This window comes from Lissotriton helveticus, chromosome 9 (assembly GCF_964261635.1).
Source record: "Lissotriton helveticus chromosome 9, aLisHel1.1, whole genome shotgun sequence".
Taxonomy (NCBI): domain Eukaryota; kingdom Metazoa; phylum Chordata; class Amphibia; order Caudata; family Salamandridae; genus Lissotriton; species Lissotriton helveticus.
In genome coordinates, this window is record NC_136070.1 from 570,022,235 (window position 1) to 570,049,199 (window position 26,965).

Below are 26,965 nucleotides of genomic sequence, written 5' to 3' on the forward strand. Positions count from 1 at the left end.
GTGCCTGCTGCTGCAGGGTGACTACTCCTTAGTCACAAGGGAGAAATCTTGAGAAGAAGTCTTGAGTTCCTTTCGTAGAAAGTAGTTTCAGGATTCAAAGATGATCTAATTTGGAAGGGGGCCTGCTCCTACCTTTATCCTAAGGAAAGGGGCTGGCACGCGACGAAGTCCTGCCCTATGGGTGGGACTAGGAGGGGGGTGGTTACACCCCTCTCCTTTGTACGGGCTTTCCCCAGCTCAGGGGCTGGTGTGCCCCTGGAACTGGTTCAAACCGGCCTATGCACAGTGAGCACCGGGGTGCCACTTGCATTCACCTTCCTCTATAGCCCTGCCTACCTGGGATACACAAAACCCTGTCTGGGATGGTGCTAGCACCGCCCCTGACAGGAAACCCTTTGTCCAAGCACTCCTCGCTGGAAGGACTCCCAGCAGCAGGAGGTCAGACTTGTGTCTCGGTGGCAGCATCCATTTTGTGGAGCTAAGGCTATGTTCAACTTTAACCGGGGTTACAGGCTACCAACATGTCTTCTCCCTCTAGAGGGGTGGAATACTACCCCCGTCGCCAGAACTGGCGAGGGGGTAGTATTCCAAAGCGTATGACACCTTACACGACATGTTTAGATAATGTCAGACCAAAGTTACCATAACCGCGAGGATTATAAGGCACTTAAGAGTATATGGTCTGACGCTATCATGGAAACGGCTAAGGGATAGATCCCGAAAGCCGCAGACAGGCTCAGCTCATGCCAGAGCACCATCTCACACGATTCCAGGCACTCTGCCTTCAGGATTGTTAAGGCCTGCCATAGGAGTGACTGATTGGAGATCTGTGTGTCCATTTTCGGTTTAGATATAGGTATACTATATCTAGAGCAGGGGTGATTACACCTCCTTGCCCCCAGCTGTCAAGCAGCCAGTTGTGTCAGTTTAGTTAGTCAGCCCAGGGGTGGCATAATACATGCTGCAGCCCCTGGGAGACTTCTGGGTGCACCTCTGCCCTGGGTACAGGGAATTGGAGAGGGCCCAGTGCCAATTCAGTACCTGGTACAATTTGGAATAGAGAGAACAGCTAGGCTGTGGGTCTGATTAGCAGGCCCACAGCCAGGGAAAGTCGTAAACCAGTGAAGCAAAAAGCAAAAATCTGGGTGATCATAGGATTGCAGACCCTACTCTCCTACAGGGATGGTCCCTAAATTTGAGGAAGGTGATGATATCACTAAGTGGTTCACAGCCTTTAAAAGGGCTTGTGATATGAGAGGGGGCACTCCTGTGGGAAATGTTCTCTGGTAACTGCAGAGACAGGCTTCTGACCGTCGCTGGGCCTGATGCAGGGTCCTATGACCTCATGAAGAAAACTCTGATTGGGGGATTTGGGCTCACTACTGAGGAGTACAGAATTAGGTTCAGGGGGCTCACAAAACCAAGACCCAATCCTGGATAGATTTTGTAGACTACTCAGTAAAGACACTGGATGGTTGGTTAACTGGACACAATGTGCATGATTTTACTGGACTTTATAATTTGTTTATGAAGGAACACATTTTGAGTAATTGCTCAAATGAAAAGTTGCATCAGCATTTGGTAGACCTAGGTCTAATTTCTCCCCAAGAATTGGGAAAGAAGGCAGACCATTGGGTCAAGACTAGGGTGACAAGGACAACCACTGGGGGTGACCAAAAGAAGGCGGTTACAAAACCTCCCCAGGGGAAAGGTGGTGAGAATCCCCAAGATAAAACGTATGAGTCTTCCAAACGGCCCCAAAAACCTGTACAGGTGGGTAGGTCCCAAACTACTCCCTATGTGCCTCAGCCCTATAGGGGGGTAGAACTTTGATCCTAACAAGGCCTATTGTAACAACTGTAAGAAGTTGGGACATTTAACTGTAGACAAAAACTGCCCCTACAACAAAGCCCCTAAGGCACCTAGTACAGCTACTCCAGGGACAGCAAATCTACAGATGGGATCAGAGGAGTGCCCAGAGTAAATCAGGGAATACACTCAAGCTAGTCTAGTCTCCTTGGGGGAAATGGAGGTTGCCACTGTAGCTGGTTGGCCACCCAACTGTAAAAAGTATTTGCAATACCACTCCATTAATGGACCTAGAGTTGAAGCATTGAGGGGTACAGGTGCCAGTATCACTATGGTGAAGAAAATGCTGGTTTCACCAGAGCAATACTTGATTGAGAAAACTTACCCAGTCACCAATGCTGACCGCATTACCACCCAACGCCCTATGGCTATGGTGACATAAGGTTGGGGGGAGGTTACTGGCCTGAAACTGGTAGTGGTCTCTCCACAATTGCCAGCTGACTGTCTGCTTGGAAATGACCTGGAAACCTCAGCCTGGGCTGAGGTTGAGCAAGTAACCCATGCAGCCATGCTGGGTATCCTTAGACTGGTGTGTGTGCAAACCAGAGCACTAACAAGGGTGAACAAGTAGGTTTGGAGCCTGAAAGTATGGCCCAACCGACCAAGAGAAAAAGCAAGAAGACTGGGGGACCAGCTTCTACACAGCAAGCCTCTCAGGACCCCTCTCCTCAGGGAGAGGACTTGGAACCCCTAGAGGGAACTGAGCCCATGGAGCTTGAGCCTTACCTGGTTGGACTCCTGGGCCCAGGGGGACCCACTAGAGAAGAGCTGAGCCAGGGTCAGCGAGACTGCCCCACTCTTGAAAGCCTGAAGCAGCAAGCTGTTTCAGAAACCCAGGAAGATGTCAGTGGTACCCACAGAGCTTATTGGGAGGAGGGATTACTGTATGCGGAGGCAAGAAACCCCACTCCTGGAGCTACCAGGATGGTGGTAGTGCAACAGAAGTACAGGGAGTTCCTCCTAACTTTAGCTCATGACATCCCCCTAGCTGGACATCTGGGGTAGAACAAAACTTGGAAAAGGCTAGTTAGCCACTTCTACTTGCCCCAGATGAACCAAAAGGTGAAGGAGTTGTGAGCTCCTGTGTTACCCGTCAGGCCAGTGGCAAACCAAAGGCCCCCCTGATAGCACTGCCAGTGGTGGTGGTACCCTTTGAATGGGTAGGTGTGGACATTGTGGGTCCACTTGAACATCCAACAGCCTCCGAAAACAAATTCATTCTAGTAGTAGTGGATCATGCTACTAGGTACCCTAAAGCAATTCCCCTTAGGGTTACTACAGCTCCTGCAGTAGCCAGGCCCTCCTGGGTGTCTTCACTAGGGTAGGGCTTCCTAAGGAGGTGGTCTCAGACAGAGGTTCCAACTTCATGTCTGCTTACCTAAAACACATGTGTAAGGAGTGTGGGGTGTAGTACAAGATTACTACCCCATACCACCCACAAACCAATGGTCTTGTTGAGCGGTTCAACAGACATTGAAAGGTATGATCATGCGACTCCCTGAAAAACTCAAAAGGAGATGGGATGTCCTGTTGCCATGCCTGCTTTTCGCTTATAGGGAAGTGCCTCAGAAGGGAGTAGGGTTTTCACCCTTTGAGCTTCTGTTTGGCCACCCTGTGAGGCGATCACTTTGTCTTGTGAATGAGTGATGGGAGAGGCCTCTCCAAGAACCCAAACAAGACATTGTGGACTATGTGCTTGGCCGAAGGTCTAGAATGGCTGAGTACATTACAAGGCATCCAAGAATCCTGAGGCCAGCCAGGAGCTGCAGAAGCACTGGTATGACCAAAAAGCTGCCATGGTTGAATTTCAACCTGGACAACAGGTGTGGGTTTTGGAGCCAGTGGCACCAAGGGCTCTCCAAGACAGATGGAGTGGCCCTTACCCTATCCTGGAGAAAAAGAGTGAGGTCACTTACTTAGTGGACCTGGGCACCAGCAGGACACCCAAAAGGGTTATCCATGTGAACCGCCTTAAACTTTACAATGACAGGGCTGACCTCACCATGCTGATGGTGGCTGATGAGGAACAGGAAGCAGAGAGTGAACCTCTCCCTGATCTCCTCTCCTCCAGCCCGAAAGATGGGTCAGTGGATGGAGTAGTCTTTTCAGACAGCCTCACTCCCCAACAGCAGGCTGACTGCAAGCAAGTCTTGCAACAGTTTGCTAGCCTCTTTTCCTTGACCCCTGGTCTGACCAGCTGGTGTACCCATGATGTGGGCACTGGTGACAGTAACCTTGTCAAAAACAAAATCTATTGACAATCAGACCAAGTCAAGGAAAGCATCAAAGCTGAAGTCAGCAAGATGCTGGAACTAGGGGTGATTGAACCTTCTGGTCCCCAAACCTCATCAACAGGGTGGAAAGAGAGAGATGAGGTTCTGTGTGGACTATAGAGGGCTCAACTCTGTCACCAAAACAAATGCTCACCCCATTCCTAGAGCAGATGAGTTGATAGACAAGCTAGGGGCAGCCACATTCCGAAGTACCTTTGACTTGACTGCAGGGTACTGGCAGATTAGCATGGCCCCCGGAGCCAAAGAGAAAACAGCATTCTCCACCCCTGATGGGTACTATCAGTTTACTGTAAAGCATTTTGGGTTAAAGAATGCCCCTACCACCTTCCAGAGGTTGGTGAACCAAGTCCAGACTGGATTGGAGTCCTTTAGTGCAGCTTATCTTGATGATATTGCGGTCTTTAGCTCCACCTGGCAGGATCACCTGATCCACCTTGGGAAGGTTCTACAAGCCCTGCAATCTGCAGGACTGACTATCAAGGCTTCCAAATGCCAGATAGGGCAGGGCACTGTGGTGTACTTGCTCCATCTTGTTGGTGAAGGCCAGGTCCAACCCTTACAGCCCAAGATCCAGAGCATCCTGGACTGGGCAGCTCTAACCACCCAAACCCAAGTCAGGGCATTCCTTGGCTTGACCGGGTACTACAGAAAGTTTGTGAAGGGATATGGGTCCATTGTGACTCCCCTCACAGAACTCACATCCAATAAAATACCCAAGAAAGTGAACTGGACTGTTAGCTGCCAAAAGGCTTTTGACACCCTGAAAGAAGCAATGTGCTCAGCACCTATTCTAAAAGCACCAGACTACTCCAAGCAGTTCATAGTGCAGACTGATGCCTCAGAGCTGGGGATAGGAGCGGTCCTCTCCCAGATCAATGAGGAAGGCCAAGACCAACTTGTTGCTTTTAGAAGCAGGAGGCTACTCCCCAGAGAGCAGCGTTGGAGTGCCATTGAGAAGGGAGGCCTTTACTGTGGTTTGGTCCCTGAAGAAGTTGCGGCCCTACTTGTTTGAAACTCACTTCCTGGTTCAAACTGACCACAGACCTCTCAGATGGCTAATGCAGATGAAAGGGGAAAATCCCAAACTCCTGAGATGGTCCATCCCCCTACAGGGTATGGACTTTGAAGTGGAACACCGACCAGGGACTGCCCTTGCCAATGCAGATGGACTTTTCAGGTTCTTCCACTTACACAATGAAGACTCCCTAGGGCAAGGTTAGTCTCATCACCTTTCGTTTGGGGGGGGGGGGGTGTTGTGTGAGAAAGTGCCATCTTTCTTGCATTGGTATGCCCCTACTTTTTTCTGAACTGCTGATGTGCTTTGACTGAGTGTGCCCTGGGTTCCTGCCAACCAGGTACCCAGGGCCTGTGTTCCTTCCCTAAAACTGTGTTGAAACTAAAACCCAAAGGGCCCAGGTGCATGAGCCCTGTGCCCCTACAGTACCCAGGGCCATTCCTGGGCACTAAGTGCAGTGATGCCATTAAGGGTATATGGTGCTGGGAGGTTGTCATTACGAATTCCATAGCACCATAATGGCTACACTGAAGACTGATAAGTTTGGTATCAAACTTCTCAGCACATTAAATCCACACCGATGCCAGTGTGGGATTTAATGTAAAATGCACCAGAGGGAATCTTAGAGATGCCCTCTGAAAACCTAACCTACAATCCACGTCTGGGCTGAGTGGCTGCAGAGGCTGCCACACAGCAGACATCTTGCTGGACCCCTGGGTGGAGAGCCCTCTGCTCTCCTGGGCCTGCAACAATGCACATCCTGGGCGAGGTGCTAGGTCTCCTCCCCCAGGGTGGTCAGGGGGAAGCTTCCAAGGTATGCCGCCTCTGTGAGCTTCTCCAGACCATTTGCTGTCCCCAGCAACTGGCCCCCACCAGTCCTGACCCCCACTCTGGCGGGAAGACTGGCGGGAAAAACTACGTTCCGAAGGGGGGGGGTGCCAGCCTGTGCCATCCCCACCCCTCAGGTGGGGGAGACACAGTGAAGCACGACCCCGGGCTCTGGCCATCTTGAAGATGGGGAGCCCTGCCCAATCACAGCTAGACCCCCTCCCACAGGAGAAGAGCAGGCTAGGGGGTGTACCCACCCCAAGAAAAGGGACCTATTGGTCCCTGCCCTTGTCCTACCCATAACACCCCTAAATTCAGTATTTAGGGGCTCCCTGAACCTTCCTTCCTGAGATCCCTATAAGAAAAGAAGAAAGAAGATCAAGAAGAAGACCCGCCGTGCAGCTGCTAACAGGACGACAACAACTGACTTGGCCCCAGCCCTACCGGCCTGTCGATCCTGGAACCTGCTCCTGCCTAATCCCGGCGACTCCAGCAACCTTGGGACACCCAGAGGACCTGCCTGCCTTGACTCTCTCAAAGCCTGGGACTCCCATCAGCAGAGGCTCTGCTGCAACAACCCCTCTGGTGCCAGCTGGGAAGCTCCAGACCAACCCACTCTGCACCCGCCCGGCCCGTGACCGAGTGATCCCGGACCATGAGGACGTCCCCCCTGCGACTGGGACCCGAAGTCCAGTGCCCAAAAACCCTCCTCGAGGACCCCGACAGCCTCAGGACAAAGGACCCCTCCGACTGCGACCAGGAGGGGGTAAGATTTCCTGACCTCAAAAGACACCCCTGCACCTGGCGCCCCACGGACCCCGTGCCCAATTCTTTGTTGCCTACTTATGCTCCAAGATCCCAACTTACCCCTCGAAGTGTTGGTCGCTCCAGAAGAGCCTCCGTCCCCGAGCCTGCAGCTTTTGTTCCCTTTTCAAGTTCCTCATTGAGTAACATTGAGCGCCCAACGTCTCAAAAGCACCCTGCACCAACCGCCCGAGTGCCCCTGGCAGTGCAACCGGTACCCTATCCTACTTCCCCATTTGCCCTGAGCAAGTGACCCGGAGCCTGGCTCCCACAGCCGCGTGGCCTGCTAGCCAGCAGCCACCAACCGAGGCCCCCATTGGATAACATTGGGCCTAACTACCTCTGCACCCGGCCGCCCCTGCGCCTCTGAGGGTGAACCCAACTGTACCTACCTAACCATGGGGGACCCCCATGTCTATGCCCAGAACCTTAACTTCACCAGTCGAGTACTCACCTGGATACCGGTAACTCACTTACCTGCCATTGGACAACATTGACTGGTTTGACTCGAAAAATCTTTTAATTGTGAAGTTTTGTAAACTTAAAATATTCATATAAAATCAACCGAATTCCGAAGTACTCGCCTGGGATCAGGGAGAAGCTAGTACTGTACCTTGTAGCCCAGTACTGAACCTCAAAAGTAATCCTATCCGAGTTTACTAGTAACCTGTATTTTCTTCATAGGAATCCATTGTCTGCTTTACTATGAAATTTCTTCTAAGTGCCTACTTTTGAAAACTTGATATAGTCTTTACAAATTATACGAAATACTGAAACGAAATTACTTACCTGTTTTAAGATGAGACCCCAGTGCTGGACCTAGGAGCCCAGTACTGGATTACAAAAGTAACAAGATAATACTTTACCTGCAACCTGAATTTTCTCCCCTAGGATAACATTGCCAGATTTCCCTTGAAAAGTTTCTAAGTTGGAACTTTTGAAATAGCTTTTTATTCCTTAAAAATCACTGCAATAACTTAAACATTTTTACTAAACTGTTACCAGCTTAGACCCCAAGACTGAATCTAGGATCCAGTCCTGGGATTACAAAAGTAATCTATTAGGTAATTACCTGCATTTATGTAGAAAACCCCATTGAGCTCAATGCTAAATTGTGTTGCCTACTGCAACCCCTGTACCTATTGTGATTACACAGTTTGTTGCCTTTATGCAAAGTACTCATCTGAGATCACTCCTATTGAGAAAAGTATATTTTTACACCTGTTGGTTCTAAAAATAAAACTTTATCTGTTGATATAAAAACAATTGGCTTTACACTGTCCTCTGGTACTGCTTTACTGCTCGACCAAGCTACCACTTTTGAGAGTAAGGTCAGCCCTGACTTTAACCTCTCTGTTATACCTCTGGGGTTTGTGGACTCTATACACACTGTACCTTACTTTGGTCCAGTATATATAGAGCCACTTTCTCACACAGGTTCTCTGGGTGTCCCAAGGTTGCTGTCCGCAGGAGTCGCCGGGATTAGGCAGGATCAGGTTCCAGGATCGACAGGCCGGTAGGGCTGGGGCCAAGTCAGTCTTCTTTTCTTATCGGGATCTGAGGAAGGATGGTTCAGGGAGCCCCTAAATACTGAATTTAGGGGTGTTACAGGTAGGGCAAGGGCAGGGACCAATAGGTCCCTGTCCTGGGGTGGGTACATCCCCTAGCCTGCTCCTCTCCTGTGGGAGGGGGGCAGGAGCCTAGCTGTGATTGAGCAGGGCTCCCCATCTTCAAGATGGCCGTAGCCCGGTGTCGTGCTTCACCTAGTCTCCCCCACCTGAGGGGTGGTGTTGGCACAGGCTGGCACCCCCCCTTCCTGACGTAGTTTTTCCCACCAGTCTTCCTGCCAGAGTGGGGGTCAGGACTGGTGGGGGCCAGTTGCTGGGTACAGCAAATGGTCTGGAGGAGCTCACAGAGGCGGCAGGCCTTTGAAGCTTCCCCCTGCCCATCCTGGGGGAGGAGACCTAGCACCTCGCCCAGTAAGTGCATTGTTGCAGGCCCAGGAGAGCGGGGGGCTCTCCACCCAGGGGGCTCTCCAACCAGGGGTCCAGCAACATGTCTACTGTGTGGCAACCTAGGCAGCCTCTCAGTCCAGACGTGGATTGCGGTTAGGTTTCAGGGGGCATCTCTAAGATGCCCTCTGTGGTGCACTTTTCATTAAATCCCAGTCAGAAAAAAGTGGGGGCATACCAATGCAAGAAAGATGAGATGGCACTTTCTCACAATCAGGCATTGGTTAAAAGTGAAATCAGGAGAGGAGTAAGTAATAAATAGTTGATGCGGGAAGGAGAATGGATCAAGAGGGTAAGGTGTAACAAGATCATAAGCAGGAACTGAGAAGTGCTGTTGAAAGCCACGAAAGGCCAGGATAAGTAAAGAGAAAAGAGATTGTGGAGAAATAGGAGGGGAAAACAGCTAGTGGTGAAAGAGTCCAGTGGGACGGAATAGTTGAGGAATAAGGGGTGGGGAAAATGTGTAAATGATGTGAAGAGGTAAAGGGCATTATATTAGATATAGGTCAGACAGTAATGGTTAATTCTGCAAGATTTCCATGTGTGAGAGAAGCTTTTATGCTTCGTGGAGATTAATTTTGTCCGTTCTATATTCCTTGCAGATATTACTCAGTCTATGACTCGGGGGATCGTCAAGCTCTGTTGGACGCCTACCATGACGGTGCTTGCTGTTCAATCACTACCCCATTCTTTAACCAAAGCACAAGGTGAATAACTTTGCAAGTTGCATGTCTGGTTTGTTGTCTCTGATTCATCATTACTGTCTCCAAAGCAGAATAGCTGTTTGCATTGATGGTTATGTTTTGGGCATTGAGTGTTAATGATGAATTTTTCCATTATTCTTTAAGAGTATTCTATAATGTAGAAAGATATTGTTGCGCTGTTTTCTTGGGTACATTGCAAATTCAGGACATTTTCACTGAGGTAACAACATAAAATGTGAATTTAATTATGTCCTGAACGAAAGGAGACTTGATTGAACGTACCAGATGTCAACTAGTAGGTTTGAGTTTTGTTGCTGCTCTTATGAATGATTTTGAATTTAGGAGGTTTGACTGTTGTTTACAAGTGACAAGGGTTCTTACTGCTGAGGTCAGAGAGTCCACCAGAGTTGTTAGGTTGGCTATTTCTGCATCCTAGGATACTCCCTGATAGTCATGAACATAGAATATTCTTGTGCATTTGCGGGTCTCCCGGAACACACTTCTTCAATTATTTAAAGTCCATCTTTAGAAAGAGGTAGCCAATTCAATGTTCATAAAATTGGTGTGAGTGCCATAAAAAAGACATACCTGCTTTTTACTCAACTTTTCTGTGCCTTAAAATGACATCTAATTGAAGAATGTGACTACATTGCAGCATTTGACAAGTGGTCTTTTGGGTTTCATTCTAAAAAGCCTTTTAGGCACATCAGAGAGAGAAAGATAAAAAAAGGCACCTGCTGGGTCAAGATTTTAAGGACTGCAAGGAAGAAATACACTGGTTCGAGGCATGTGGGCTGCTGAATTTATATCTATGCATAGATCGCCGCCTAGTGTTTGGTCCGGATGATTGCACATTGTTGTCCTGGAAGAGTCTTCGAAGTATCACAAGATAGGTGGCTCCTCCCCTGGACTACAGTGCGCATGGGCATCCACTCCATGCTCAGATTGTTTTTTCCGCCATTGGGTTCGGATGTACTTTCTTAACTCACGTTCGGAATCTCTATATAGAAACTTTCTCAAGGCCAAAAGGCCTTCGGGGCGTCGGTATTGTCTTTCGTTCGGTACCTAATATTGTTCCAGTTCTTCGAGACGGGCGTAGACGGCCGTTTGCTTTTCGACACCAAAGGCCCCATCGACGATAGACGATGGAACGGAGGCCGTTCAAACTATGCCCCATTTGCAATTCGGAATACCCTCACATCGATGTGCACCCGGTGTGCAATAAATGTCTCTCACCGGACCACGACGAGGCCAGCTGTATGGCCTGTTCTAGATTTCGATCAAAGAAAACTCTTCGCCTTCGACGCGCTGCACGACACTCGGCGCGGGAGTCGGCGCCCGATCCAGAAAACCTCTTCGGAGCCGACGACGAAGAACGTGTAGAAGAGGAAGATCCTGATCGACAGTCGGATCCCGCGTCAGGGCGAGAATCCAACATCGATGTGGACGAAGAAGAATTCTACGTCCTTGATAAAGACATCGTCGAGGTAGGAGACGACGCACAACCCATCGGAGCCGTCGATGACTCAGCCGATGAGCAGGGCCCAACCGAAGTAGCGGGGCCCGGTACACACACTTCCACGGCTCAGGTCGAGGCATCGCTGGAAGGCCTTAGCCAAGATCTTCATCGACGTTCTACAGCCCCGCTTCCGGGCCAGGCTAAGAACATTGCCAAAGAGCCATCGGTAGATCAGCCACAATCAGTGGAAAAATCGAAACCGAAACCTAAAGACACAAAATCGAAACCGAAACTGGTGAAGACGGTCATCGGCTCGACGACTTCGGAACATACCAAGTCGAAAGGTGTGCTCGACCCCTCGGGGTCACAAGGGGGTGTCGACCCGAAGATCGGGGCGCTGAAGCCCGTGTCTACTGTTAAGCACGTCACGCTCACGTCGACATCGGGGTCCAAAGATGGCGACTCTTCCAAGGGACGCAAGACCCAAAAAAGCCTCGATCCGAAGCCTCGGAAGCCACTACTAGTGAAGGCCTTCGAGTCGAAGGAAAAACTCGCCCCGCAAGAACAAAGCAAGTCGAAGCACAAGGGCGTACCTGCAGTGCAACAACAGCTCGAGTCGACGCAAGGCCACAAGCAACAAACTGAACAGTCAAAGTCGGTCGGATCAAAGACGACGCCTACCTCCAAGCAGGTCAGTCCGTCACCGACGCTTACGGCGCCAATTAAATACAGACTGCCCCCAACGACACAACCTAAGATGGTCCAGCTCCCAAAGGGCACCGACGCATCCAAGTCGACATCGGTAGCCGCAAGTGCTCGGCCCATGCAGGAGGAGGTTCTGTTCCAGCCACCGTCCTATGATATCCAGTCGAAACTGTTCATCGACTCCGAAACAGGGCGACTCACTATTTATAAAAGGAAAATCATTCCTGAAACTCCTATGGAGTCCTACAAAATACCACTCAAAAGAAAGAGAGACTCTGCCACTTCCCCTACTCTTTCTGAACCCATACCATCCTATGGACAAGAATGCCTATTCCCCCACACCTGCCAATGAAGAGGTGGAGGACGAGTACAATGAGGACCAGTTTAATTATCCCTTTGACACAAGCCAGGAGGAGTCCCAACCATGGACTGACCCTGTTGACCCTGATGAGCCGCACACCACCCCTGACACTCAGTCAGGACATCGCCTACTGAGGATACTGCTGCGTTTAACGATTTGATTGAAAGGGCAGCCCTTAACCATGATGTGGACATGCACACTGACCCCGTGGAGGAAGACTTTCTGTTTGATACCTTCTCTACCTCAGAAAGATCGGTAAAAACTTTGCCTATGCTCAAGGGTGTGCTCAAACATGCTAGTGACATTTTTAAAGAGCCAACAAAGACAAGGGTGATAAACCCCAGGATTGAGAGGAAGTACCAACCTGCATCTGTGGACCCTACGTATATCAAAGGACAGCTCCCTTTGGACTCCTTGGTGGTGGCTAATGCTCGAAAGAGAGCAAACTCTCAGACAAGTGGTGATGCTCCTCCTCCGGACAAAGAATCCAAGATCTTGCAACCTTCTGGCAAACGTGTGGCAGCACAAGCGGCTAATATTTGGAGAATCTCAAACACACAGGCCCTATTAGCACGATATGATAGGGCTCACTACGACACGCTAGAGCAGCTACTGCAACACCTGCCTGATGCTTATAAGGAGGGGGCGGAAATGCTCATACAGGAGGGGAAGTTAATCTCAAACGCATCAATTAAATGTGCGTTGGATGCAGCTGACACTGCAGCTAGGGCCATTAACACTAGTGTAATGCTTAGGAGGCATGCCTGGCTCCGCATCTCTGGGTTCAAGTCAGAGATCCAAACAACTCTGCTTAATCAGCCAGTTAACCCTGACTTTCTCTTTGGTCCTGAGGTAGACGCCACCCTAGAGAAAATTAAAAAAGACACAGATACTGCAAAATCCATGGGAGCTCTGCAGGGGCAGCAGTTCAGGGGCGGTTCCTTTCGTCGCTCCGGTAACAGGGGAGCGTCTAGAGGACAAACGTTGCAACAAACACAATACAGCAAAGGAGGCTCACAAACCACCTATAACAAGAACAATAGAGGTGGATACCGTGGGAACAGTACCAAGGGCAGAGGACGAGGAAATAACAATGCCAGGTCCTCCGCCACTAATAAACAGTGACGTCTTGTCACTGCCCCCAGACCATATAACACCGGTCGGGGGAAGACTACAGCTGTTCCTGCCAGTCTGGGAAGGCATTACCACGGACAGGTGGTTGAGACAACTTATAAAACACGGTTATTGTCTGGAACTAACATCCACTCCACCCAACATACCGCCAAGGCACCGTCCTATGTCCGCAGAGCACATGCACTTATTGCAGCAAGAAGTCATATCCATGCTGCACAAAGGGGCCATAGAACTCGTGCCTTTAGAACAACAAGGTACAGGGGTGTACTCACTGTATTTCTTAATTCCAAAGAAGGACGGGTCTCTCAGGCCCATTCTGGACCTCCGACCCCTAAACGAATACATCCTGTCAGAACACTTTCACATGCTCACTTTGCAGCAAGTTCTACCATTGCTCAGTCAGGGAGATTTCCTAGCAACACTAGATCTGAAGGATGCATATTTCCACATTCCCGTTCACCCCAGTCCCAGGAAATATCTCAGGTTCACCATCAACAACCAGCATTACCAGTTCAAAGTCCTGCCTTTCGGGGTCACTACTGCCCCCAGAGTGTTTACCAAGTGCTTAGCGACAGTAGCTGCACACCTTCGGAGACAACACATCCATGTCTATCCATATCTGGACGACTGGCTTGTCCAAGCAAAGTCGGCCCAGCAATGTGCCAGCCACATGTCCCGCACAATTCACCTCCTACACAGTCTTGGATTTTTCCTCAATTACCAAAAATCCCATCTACAACCCGCACCTGTCCAACAGTACTTAGGCGTGGAAATAAACACTCTGACAGCAACAGCACAGCCGAACTCTGCAAGAGTCAACAGCATGCAGGTGCTCATTCAAAGATTCAAGCCCCAACACTCACTCCCGGCGCAAGTGTTCATGCAACTATTAGGCATGATGGCCTCCTGTATCTTTATAGTCCCATGCGTCCGCTTCAGGAGTGCTTGGCGCAACAGTGGAACCAGGCTCATGGACAGCTGAAAGACCTAGTGTTGGTAACCGGTCGTGCATACAACTCTCTGCATTGGTGGAACACACAAAACCTTTGCAGGGGACGACCGTTCCAGGAGCCTGTACCACAGATAGTGCTGACGGCGGACGCATCTCTCCAGGGCTGGGAGCGCATGTCCTAAATTACACCGTGCAGGGCCTATGGACAACACAGCAGTGAAAGATGCACATCAACCTACTAGAACTGATGGCAATCTTCATGGCAATGAAGGCGTTCAAGTTGCATTTGTGCAACAAAGTCGTGCTGATCCGGACGGACAACATGACTGCAATGTATTACATCCAGAAATAGGGAGGGACGCACTCTCCACAATTGTCACACCTAGCACAGTGCATGTGGAAGTGGGCCATTCAAAGGAACATGTTCCTCATGGCGGAACACCTCCCGGGCAAGGACAACCAGATGGCGGACATGCTCAGCAGACACAGCCATCAAATGCACGAGTGGGAGATCCATCCCTCAGTGCTACAACCGTATTTCCAGCAGTGGGGTCATCCAGAAATAGACCTATTCGCCACTCAAGAAAACGCAAAATGCCACACCTTCGCCGCCAGGTTCCCACACCCGCAGTCTCAGGGAAATGCGATATGGATGAACTGGTCGAACAGATTTGCATACTCTTTTCCTCCAGCACCGCTCATACCGCTGGTAGCGCGCAAACTGAGGCAGCACTCCATGACCCTCATCCTGGTTGCTCCAACGTGGGCAAGGCAAGCATGGTACACCACGTTCCTAGAACTTTCAGTGGTGCCCCACCAGCGACTACGGCTCACACCCAATCTCCTCACTCAGAACCATGGAGACATTCAGCACCCAGATCCGCAACAGTTGAGCCTTGCAATATGGCTCCTGAGGTCATAGTTTGGCTACCTGGACCTGCCCCCTGACTGTATGGCCATCATCAAGGAGGCTAGGCGGCCTACAACCAGGGCATGCTATGCGGCAAAATGGAAGCGTTTTGTCATCGATTGTTCCAATAATAACATAAGTCCGCTAGATGCATCAACGCAAAACATCATTTGTTACTTATTGCACCTATACAGATGCAATCTAGCATACAGTTCCATCAGGATACATTTAGCAGCAATGGCTGCTTTTCTTCAAAACAGACAGCACCTTTCCCTTTTCAAAGTGCCTGCCATTAAAGCTTTTTTGGAGGGACTCAAAAGGGTAATTCCTCCAAGACACCCGCCTTCGCCTGTCTGGAATCTAAACATAGTTCTCACGAGACTCATGGGTCCCCTATTTGAACCTCTTCACTCTTGTGAGATACAATTTCTAACATGGAAAGTGGCTTTTCTGATAGCGATCATATCGCTCAGACGGGTTAGTGAGCTGAAGCCCTCACTATTCAGGAGCCTTTCCTTCAGATTCATGCTAATAGGGTGGTGCTGCGTACCAACCCTAAATTTATGCCTAAGGTAGTGTCACAATTCCACATTAACCAAACTATTGAACTGCCAGTATTCTTCCCAAATCCTGATTAAGTGGCAGACAGAGCACTACATACACTAGATGTTAAAAGGGCTCTCCTGTATTACATAGACAGAACTAAAGATTTCAGGAAAACTAAGCAACTGTTTGTTGCCTTCTCTCCACAGCACAAAGGCAATCCAATTTCAAAATCAGGTATAGCCAGATGGATTGTTAAGTGCATCCAAATCTGTTATCAAAAAGCTAAACGCACATTAACAGTTCCCCCCCACAAGCGCATTCCACACGCAAGTTAGGGGCATCCATGGCTTTCCTAGGTAACATTCCTCTAGAGGATATATGCAGAGCAGCCACATGGACCACCATACACACATTCACCAAACACTACTGTGTTGATGTACACTCCAAACAGTAAGCTGCTGTAGGTCAGGCTGTTCTCAGAACTCTTTTTCAGACTGCTGCAGCTGGCACAGGCAACCGCCGCTAAGGAGGGTACTACTATTTATTCTATGCATAGATATAAATTCAGCAGCCCACATGCCTCGAACGGAATATGCTACTTACCAGTATGCATCTGTTCTTGGCATGTAGGGCTGCTGACATTTATATCGCCCGCCCTCCTCCCCGGTGCCTGTCGCAGCTGTAACATTCATAATTATTCTCAAGCATGGTCATCACTTACTGTATCATACTCCATCTCTGCCACAATGGCGAAAAACAATCTGAGCATGGAGTGGATGCCCATGCGCACTGTAGTCCAGGGGAGGAGCCACCTATCTCGTGATACTTCGAAGACTCTTCCAGGACAACAATGTGCAATCATCCGGACCTAACACTAGGCGGCGATCTATGCATAGATATAAATGTCAGCAGCCCTACATGCCAAGAACAGATGCATACTGGTAAGTAGCATATTCCTTACTTTTAACCTCATTGCTGCTGAGCATATTCCCCTGCTGTGCTGGTAAATCGTGAATCCCATTGTTTCATGACGAGCTGGGCTCGTCATGAGCGTGCGAGGAGGCTACACCATGACGAGCCCAGCTCGTCATGAGTGTGGAAGGGGTTAAGGAGCCAGCAGCTCCCCTTCCTGGCATATACTTGCTGTTCTGGCATTTTGACTCGCATCTTCAACCCCTTTTTTTTTTGGCTCATGCTGAGAAGATCTCTGAACACACTCTGGGTTTCTTTACCTAGTTTTTTTCTTCACTTTATGTCAAGTCTTTTTTTATTTTTTTTATTTATTCGACATCTTTTAAGATAAACACTTCACCCACTTTTACATCAAACGTGGTGTTCATTCTCTCAAAACGCCTTAATTTTTTGTGAAATGCTCATGTGAAAAAAGGCTTCATCAGATCCTGTGTGTCTGTCTAATAGTGCGAATTTTGTCAAAGAACGTGAAAAAACATCCAGTTCGAGGCATATGAGCTGCAGATCTCGCACTGTGCATTAGATCGCCACCTGGTGTTGGGCTCGGATGATTGCATGTTGTTGTCGTCTTTGGAAGAAGTCTTTGTAGTCACGAGATAGGTGACTCCTCCCTTGGAAGATAGTACGCATGGGCATCGACTTCATCCTTAGATTGTTTTTTTCCGCCACTGGGTTCGGATGAAACTTTTCTGCTCCGGTTCGAAATCTACTTTTTAAGTACTTCGACGCGTAAAATTTTTCTTCAAACTTCAACAAACACCTTTCAATATCGATAAACATCGCCTCGACTTCAGCTCAATTCCGGTCGTCGACGCGGGCCGTTGGGCCAAACCACGCCGTGAGGCCTACAACTCATGGAAAGGACGCCATTCAAAAGCTGCCCAGAGTGTGGAGCAAAATTTCCACACAGTGACCATCACGAGGTCTGTAACTTTTGCTTATCGCCAGAACACGACAAATCCAGCTGCACAGCCTGTGCATCCTTTCGATCGAAAAAGATCATTCGAGATCGGAGGGCCCATCGACGCGATCTGCAGAGATCAACTCCGGAACCGATGGATATCTTCAACGAAGGTCCATGCGTCCAAGAAGAAGATTCCGATGATCTCCAGATCATATCCGAGGCAGATGACTCCGATGACTCCATACCTTTGGGTCAACGCGTGAGTACCACTGCCCCTACCCCAGGCCAAACACCAAAATCGAAGGCAAAGGTCAACACTCCGCCTGTGGGGCCCAGTCGAGACTGAAAAAACACTTCGAAAGCCCCGTCATCGAGCCCGGCTCCGATGAAAATCATGAAGCCTTCCGGTAGCTCCATACCAAGCAAACCGCATGTGCCGATACCTCCTGCTCCCTCAGCACCGAAACAAAAAGAAGTCCCGGTTCTGAAAGACACTCCGAAACCGTCGACTCAGAGAGACAAAGCGGCTCAGAAAACAATGAAGCCTGTTTTGGATGCCCCGAAAACAGCTTCCACTCTGAAGCCGATACTCCCGATGCCGAAACAGACCAGGCCTGCTTCCGATGCTTCCAAGTCCACGAAACAGGCTTCGGCTCCAAAGACAATATCTTCAGTGCCGAAAACGACGCCAAAGGACTCAACATCAGCTCCTAAGGCTAAAGACAAGCAACAAGCCGGTTCGGAACCGAAAAAATCGGTGCTGAAGGCTGTCCCTCAAGAAGAGGAGCTTTTCCAACCAGATCCTTTATGTATGTATGTATGTATTTATTTACTTGATTAAGCGCAACTGCCACCCAAAGGGTATCCTGGCGCTGAGACTGCGTCCGTGCTGCAACAGATCTGTCATTACATTTTCCTTGGGAACAAGAACGTTTTCAGGTCCTTTTTGAAAGAGGGGAGATCCTGTGTGCTCCTCAGTGTCAACGGGAGTGAGTTCCAAAGTGTAGCGGCCGTAAAGCCAAACGCCCGGCCACCCATCCTCACTCTCTTTATCCTTGGGACCGTCACTAACAACGCCGAGGAAGATCTTAATGATCTAGTGGCGCAGTACCAGGAAAACAGGTTTTGGATTGGCATTGGCCCCTGTCCATGCAGGGCCTTGAAAACAAGACAAGCTGCCTTGAACAATATTCTCTGCTGGACAGGTAGCCAATGAAGATCAGCCAGTGCTCCCGTGGAAGAGGCAGATCGAGGACGCGCAAGGGCCAGCTTAGCCGCCATATTTTGTATCCTCTGCAGTTTTAAGATTAGAAGTTTTGGGGCCCCTAGAAGTAGTGCATTGCAGTAATCTAACCGGCTAAGGATAGAACTGCGCACTACTTCTGTTCTAGCATTTTCAGGGAGAAGAGGTAAAATCTTGCGTAAGGCCTGAAGTAGGCCCATGCAAGTCGCTACAGTTCTGTTCACCGACGCATCAAGCTGTAGGTTGGATTCAAACTGAACTCCCAGATTCCGGACCGACTTTGCTGCCTCCACCATGCCAGGAATAGATGCAGGCCAGAAGTCGTCCGGGAGCGGGCGCGGTGTACGATCTAAGGAGCAGTGGACCACTTCAGTTTTTAGGCTATTAAATTGTAGCGAGTTCGCACCCAACCACTCGGCCGTAGCCGACATACAACGATGAAATGCGTCCATTGATACTGCCTTAGTGCCCTCGAATGAAAAAATCAACTGGGTGTCATCGGCATAATTGATGACCGATATGCCGAATGACTTTATCAGGGCGACCAGAGGTTGAAGGTACAAGTTAAATAGGATAGGACTGATCGCCGATCCCTGCGGAACACCTTGTTCCACACGATGCGTGGCAGATTGGTACGGTGGAAACGCCACTGCTTGCTGTCTGTCACTAAGATAGGATGTAATCCAACTCAAGGCCAGGCCAGTGACTCCTGCCCTCTGTAGACGGCTCAGCAATACTGCATGGTCCACCGTGTCGAACGCGGCCGACATGTCAAGTAGCACTAGAAATGCTGATTTGCCCATGTCGACCCGCGCCCTTAGATCGTCCAACACGGCGACCCATGCAGTTTCCGTGCCGTGAGCCGGCCTAAAGCCGAACTGAGATACATCCAGGCAAGAGTTTTTTTCCAGAAAACTGGATAAGGTTCTTGTGACCCACTTCTCTACAACCTTTACAATAAAAGGCAAGAGCGAGATAGGTCTATAGTTGGCCGGGTTTGAGGGGTCCAGGGAGGCCTTTTTCAGCAATGGTGTAATTATTGCCATTTTCCAGCCCTCCGGGACCACTGCTGTACTTAGTGACTGACAGCAAATGGTGTGGAGCGGCGGAAACAGTTCGTTTTGGAACGCCTTCCAGATCTTCTGGGGCATAGGATCAAGTGGTGATCCTGATGACACACCATTTGCAAGAAGGCAGAAATCTTCCAAGGAGGGGCACGGGAAACAGGACAGCTGAACCCCCGTGACAGATGGTTCTATCGGGGGGAGCAAGGAGGCTGTTACCTGCTCCGAGCTCTGAAGTCCACTCAGGATTTTCCTAATTTTTTCCTCAAATGCGTCAGCCACAGAGTCACACAGGTCCTGGGAGGTGGGGACGCTCGAGGCAGCACAAGGCGGATGGGCTAAGTTGTTCACCAATTTGAACAACGTCTGCGCTTTGTTAGCGGCCCTGGTCAGAGTATCCGCCAAAAACTGAGCCTTGGCAAAAAAAAGTATCTACATGTTTCCACTGCACCACACAGGAAGAGGAAGTCCGATACCACACCTACACCTCCAGTGCCTGTAAAAAAGGATTCTGCCACATCTCCTATACACCCTTCTTCTCCTGTATCTCCTTCTCCTCTTCCTTTAAACATTTCACCTTAAAATTCTCCTCCTCATTTTCCACCACATACACCTCCTCAGTATGTTGATGATGCTGAGTATAGCATGGGGGGAGGGAGAGACCGAGATAACCCTTTTCCCTACCCAACAGGTTCACCATACTGGGAGTATCCAAACCCACAGGATGTACCAGATATTCCTGACCCACATACATATCCATCTAAACCTTCTCCTCCAGAAGACAATATTGGGTTTGGACACTTAATTAATAGGGCTGCCATCTATTACAATGTCGCTGCCTGTTGTTGGGCTCGGATGATTGCATGTTATCGTCTTGGAAGAAGTCTTTGTAGTCACGAGATAGGTGACTCCTCCCTTGGACGATAGTGCTCATGGGCATCGGCTCCATCCTTAGATTGTATTTTTTTCCGCCACTGGGTTAGGATGTAACTTTTCCGCTCCGGTTTGAAATCTACCTTTAATAGTAGTTTGACGTGAAAAAACTTTACAAAACAACTTCCGATATCAACAAACATAGACTCAACTTCATCAGCTCGATTCCGGTCGTCGACGCGGGCCGTTGGGCCTATCCACGCCGTGAGGCCTACAACTCATGGAAAGGACGCCATTCAAAAGATGCCCCGAGTGTGGAGCAAAGTTTCCACACAGTGACCATCACGAGGTCTGTAGCCTGTGCTTAATCGCCAGAACACGACGAGTCAAGCTGTACAGCCTGTGCATCCTTTCGATCTAAAAAGACTATTCGAGATCGGAGGGCCCGTCGACACGACAGCAGAGATCTACTCCGAAACTGGTGGATATCTTCGACAAAGAAGTTCCACTCGTCCCAGAAGAAGATTCAAATCGTATCCGGGGCAGACAACTCCGATGACTCCATACCATCGGGTCAACGCGTGAGTACTACTGCCCCTGCCCCATACCCAGCACATAAATCGAAGGCAAAGGTCAACACTCTGCCTCCGGGGCCCAGTCGTGACCAAAAGAATACTTCGAAAGCCCCGCCATCGAACCCGGCTCCGAAGAAAATACTGAAGTCTTCCGGTAGCGCCATACTGAGCAAACCACATGTGCCGATACCTCCTTCTCCTTCGGCACCGAAAGAAGTCCCGGTTCCGAAACCGTCGACTTCGAAAGACAAAACTGCTCCAAAAACAATGAAGCCTGCTTCTGACGCTTCGAAGCCGACGAAACCAGCTTCCACTCCAAAGCCAATATCTTCGTTACCAAAACCTACAAGGCCTGATTCCGATGTTCTCAAGCCCACAAAACAGCCTTAGACTCCAAAAACAATACCTTCGGTGCCGAAATCTACGCCAAAGGACCCTATCACAGCTCCTCAGGCTAAAAACAAGCAACAACCACGCCCGAAACCGAAAAAATCGGCGCCAGCAGTGGTTCCGCAAGGAGAAGACCTTTTCCAACCTGATCCTCTACAAAAGAACATCTACATTGATCCAAAGACAGGTCATGTATCCACTACACCACACAGGAAGAGTAAGTCAGACAGCACCTACACCTCCAGTGCCTGTCAAGAAGGACTCTGCCACATCTCCTATGCACCCTTCTTTTCCTGTACTTCCTTCTCCTTCAACTCCTCTTCCTCCTAACATTTCACCCCAAATTTCTCCTCTAAATTCTCCTCCTCATTCTTCACCACATACACCTCAGAATGATGAGTATAGCATGGGGGAGGGGTAGACCCAGATGAGCCTTTTCCCTACCCAGGCGATGATCCAGACTGGGAGTACGCAAACCCACAAGATGTGCCAGATATTCCTGACCCACATCCAAACCTTCTCCTCCAGAAGACAATATTGGGTTTGGACACTTACTTAATAGGGCTGCCATCTATCATGGGGTCACAATGCATTCAGATGAGCCAGAGGAAGATTTCTCATTAGATACTCTTGAACAATCTCAAAGGTCTGTTCAAATACTACCTATGATTAAGGGGGTCATTAAACATGCTCCAGAAGTATTTAAAGATCCTGTACGTACTAGGATACTAAACCCAAGAATAGAAAAAAAGTACAGGCCTGCTCCTGGGGATCCTGCCTACATTAAGGGACAGCTACCCTTAGATTCCCTAGTCGTGTCAAACGCTAGAAAAAGGGCAAACTCACAAACATCAGGCGATGCACCGCCCCCTGATAAAGAATCTAAAGTAATCGATGCTTCAGGCAAGAGAATTGCTGCCCAAGCTAGCAATGCATGGCGTATAGCTAACACACAAGCCCTCCTCGCAAGATACGACAGGGCTCACTATGATCAATTAGAAACACTCTTACAACATCTACCTGACCAATATAAAGCACAGGCAAACGACCTTATACAAGTTTGCAAGCTAATTTCAAATGCCTCAATCAAATGTGCACTTGATGTAGCAGACACTGCAGCTAGAGCTATAAACACTAGTGTCCTACTTAGACGTCACGTGTGGCTACGCATTTCCGGATTTAAGCAAGAAGTGCAAACTACTATCTTAAATCAGCCATTCAACCAACAACAACTGTTTGGGCCAGAGGTAGACACAGCACTTGAAAAAATGAAAAAGTACACTGATACAGCCAAATCTATGGGAGCTTTGCAATCCACCCAAGCTCGAGGCTCCTTTTGTTGCTCCTTTTATAGAGGAGGCTCCAAACAAGCTGGAGCAGACAATTCAGCTTCCTTTAAATCTAATACACAAACATCCTCCAATGGAGGATATTTTAGAGGAGGCTATAGAGGCAACAACAATAAGGGTAGAGGACGGGTAAATGACAATAGTCGAACCTCCTCCACCACAAAACAGTGACTTTCTTCTGCTCCCCCAACAGCATTCCACTCCTGTGGGGGGCAGACTAACACAGTTCCTACCTGTCTGGAATTCCATCACAACAGACAAGTGGGTAAGACAGATTATCCAGTATAGCTACTGTCTGGAACTTACAGCTACCCCTCCACACATACCACCCAGACAGCGTCTAATATCTGCAGAACATCTTACACTGCTCAAACAAGAGGTTCTATCACTACTTCAGAAAGACGCAATAGAAATTGTTCCCTTACAACATCAAGGAACAGGGGTTTACTCGCTGTATTTCCTAATACCCAAAAAGGACGGGACACTAAGACCAATTCATGACCTCAGGCCCCTCAATCGGTATATACACTCAGATCATTTTCATATGATCACTTTACAACAAGTGCTCCCATTGCTGCATCAAGGCGACTTCCGTTCGAGGCATGTGGGCTGCTGAATTCATATCTTGTGCATAGATCGCCGCCTAGTGTTGGGTCCGGATGATTGCACATTGTTGTCCTGGAAGAGTTTTCTAAGTATCACGAGATAGGTGGCTCCTTCCCTGGACTACAGTGCGCATGGGCATCGACTCCATCCTCAGATTGTTTTTTTCCGCCATCGGGTTCGGATGCATATTTGTTAACTCAAGTTCGGAATCGATAGAAAACTTTCTGTTATCGTCGGTATTGTCTTGCGATCGGTGCCCAGTTCTTGTTCCAGCTCAGTTTCCGAGCCGAACCTCCAGAGGAGCCGCGTGGCTTTTCGGCACTGAAGGCCAGGTCGACGCCAGAGGCCTTATCGACGAACCATCATGGAATGGAGCCCGTTCAAGAGATGTCCCGTTTGCAACTCAAAATATCCTCATATCGACGTCCACCCGGTGTGCAACAAGTGCCTGTCTCCGGATCACGATGAAGCCAGCTGTATGGCTTGTTCTCGTTCCCGCTCCAAGAAGATGATTCGACTTCGACGCGCAGCGCGCAAGGAGGCCCAGCAGACGGCACCTGACCCGGTGAACATTTTCGATACCGAAGAGGATGTCGGAGTCGAGCAGGAAGTTCGAGAGTCTGATCCTGCATCGGAGATCAACTCCAACTACGACGCAGATGTCGAGATGGTCGATATTGAAGACGTCGTCGACAAGGTAGGAGACGACGATGTGGCCTTTGGAGCCGTAGAAGATAGCTCGGGCGAAGAGCAAGACCCGATCGTTGGTACGGGGCCCGAAACCAAGACACTCAATAAGGCTCAGGTCGAGGGATCGCCACATGGCCTTAACCGCGATCGTACACTTAGTTCTACGGCCTCGCCTCAGGGCCCGGCTACGGACATTTCTAGCGAGCCACTGGTTGACCGGTCGAAACCGAAAGAGAAAGCATTGGTGTCTACACCACCAAAAGCACTGGAGGCAAAATCGAAACCAAAAGTGCGTATTGCTTTGGTCGGCTCGAAGTCCTCCAAACTATCGGCACCGACAAAGCATAAAAGTGTTATTGACCCGGTGAGGTCGCTGAAGGGTGTCGAGCCGAAGACTGCGACACCGAAAAAACTGGTCAAGGGCGTCGACCAAAAACAGTCGGCGCCGAAGGCCGTCGACACAGAAAAAGGACTCGGAGCACAGAAGGTTCTAGATCCTATGAGTCGACCAGATAAGGCTCAAAGCGGTACGAACCTCAAGCCCACACCTGGCGGTGCCTCGAAGGAACCCGTCGAGTCGACACAGCCGTCGCCTCCTTCTCCAAGCAGGTGTCGGAATCGCTGAAACGCATTAAAGAGAAGGCTTCTACTGTCGGACCGAAGGACACTACAACATCAAAGCCTACCACTAAACCTCAAAAATTGTCGGCGCCCATCCAGTTCACACTGCCGCCAAAAGTGGTACCTAAGGCCTTTGCCCCTAAAACGGCCGTCGAGGCGTCCAAGAAGGTGTCCACAGGCCCCAAGCCTACAACTGCGGAACTTGTCACAAAGCATCAACAGCCCCCGCTTGAAGAGCAGTCGAGGCAATTCATCGACGCAGACACGGGTAGACTTTCTATTTATAAACGAAAGATCGCCCCTGAACAGCCTATGGAGTCATATAAAATTCCATTGAAAAAGAAGAAGGATTCTACTACATCACCTCTTCTTGTTGAGCCTATTTCACCACATGGCCAAGACACTGCCCCTATCTCGCCAACTTACTCGGATGTGGAGACAGGGGAAGGTGACAATGAGGAGTACAGTTATCCTATAGACACCGATCCTGAAGATCACAATGAACCCTGGGCTGACGCTGCTGACCCAGGAGATCCACACACTGCCCCAGACAGTCAGGTGTATGCTGTAAAAACCTCGCCTACTGAAGACTCAGCGGCGTTTAATGCGCTTATTGAAAGGGCAGCCAAAAATCATGATGTCCAGCTCCATGCTGACCCTATTGAAGTGGATTTTTTGTTTGACACCTTCTCCACCTCGGAGAGAACTGTCAAGACTCTACCAATGCTAAAGGGTGTCTTAAAACATGCTGCAGACATTTTTAAAGAAAACACGAGAGCAAGGGTGATAAACCCCAGAATTGAGAAAAAGTACAAACCAGCACCTGGGGACCCTACCTATATCAAGGGACAGTTGCCGTTGGACTCTCTGGTTGTTTCAAATGCCCGGAAGAGGGCAAACTCTCAAACAACGGGTGATGCTCCTCCCCCCGACAAAGAATCTAGTGCTAGAAACATCAGGGAAAAGGGTGGCCGCTCAAGCGGCCAATATCTGGCGCATTTCCAACACTCAGGCACTCTTAGCCAGATATGACAGGGATCATTACGATACGCTTGAAACCCTGTTACAACACTTGCCAGATGAATATAAGGAGGCAGCAGAGATGCTCATACAGGAAGGGAAGCTTATATCAAATGCATCTATCAAGTGTGCGCTGGACGCAGCAGACACCGCGGCCAGGGCAATTAACACAAGTGTAATGTTGCGCCGACATGCCTGGCTGAGAATCTCCGGTTTCAAGCCCGAGATACAAACCACCATACTAAATCAGCCTGTAGACCCTGATCACTTATTTGGTCCAGAGGTGGACTCCACCTTGGAAAAGATCAAAAAGGACACTGAGACTGCAAAGTCTATGGGGGCTCTACAGTCCCAGCAGTTATGGGGTGGTTCTTTCCGTCGCTCAAACAATAGAGGAGTTTCCAGAGGCCAACTGTCACAGCAGACACAATACGGTAAAGGAGGCGCGCAAACCACCTACACCAAACAAAGTAGAGGTGGCTATCGTGGAAACAGCACCAAGGGCAGAGGTCGTGGAAACAACAGCTCCCGATTCTCCGTCACTAACAAACAGTGACGCCTTGTCACTGCCCCCCGACCATACCACACCAGTCGGGGGGAGATTGCAACAGTTCCTACCAGTCTGGACACCCATCACTACAGACAGGTGGGTGAGAAATCTTATACAGTACGGTTATTGTCTGGAGTTAACATCCACTCCACCCAACATACCCATGTGAGAAGTTGGCCTGATATATAATGTTCACTATTCTAGTGAACACTTTGTATCAGTCCAAACAACCCTTATTGATGTTTGGTTGTAAGTCAACCTGATAGACCAGCTATCCTAGTAGCATGGACACGTGCAGTCTTTAGGCTAAACTCTAGAGGGCGTGTTAAGCCAGCTGTTTTACCATCACATTTACCCCTTGAACACCAAGTGAAAGGACACCACACAAGTTGTTATGAAAAATAAAGTATATTTATTTATAAGAAGACTACCCTGGCTCTTTATGAGACAGGGAACTAAGCACACAACAAAACTCTTGAAGAAATACTTAAAGTCGCACAATTTACACAAATGCC

At 49.3% G+C, this 26,965-nt stretch overlaps 1 protein-coding gene across 1 annotated transcript in view; it reads left to right on the forward strand.

Annotated features, from left to right (window-relative positions):
• The window catches only part of NXF1 (nuclear RNA export factor 1), a 497,551-nt gene that overhangs the window by 272,446 nt on the left and 198,140 nt on the right, over positions 1–26,965 (forward strand). Inside the window, exon 14 of the mRNA XM_078660502.1 lies at positions 9,425–9,529. Coding sequence (XP_078516628.1) covers positions 9,425–9,529 — 105 coding nt within the window. The remainder of the gene's footprint in view (positions 1–9,424; positions 9,530–26,965) is intronic.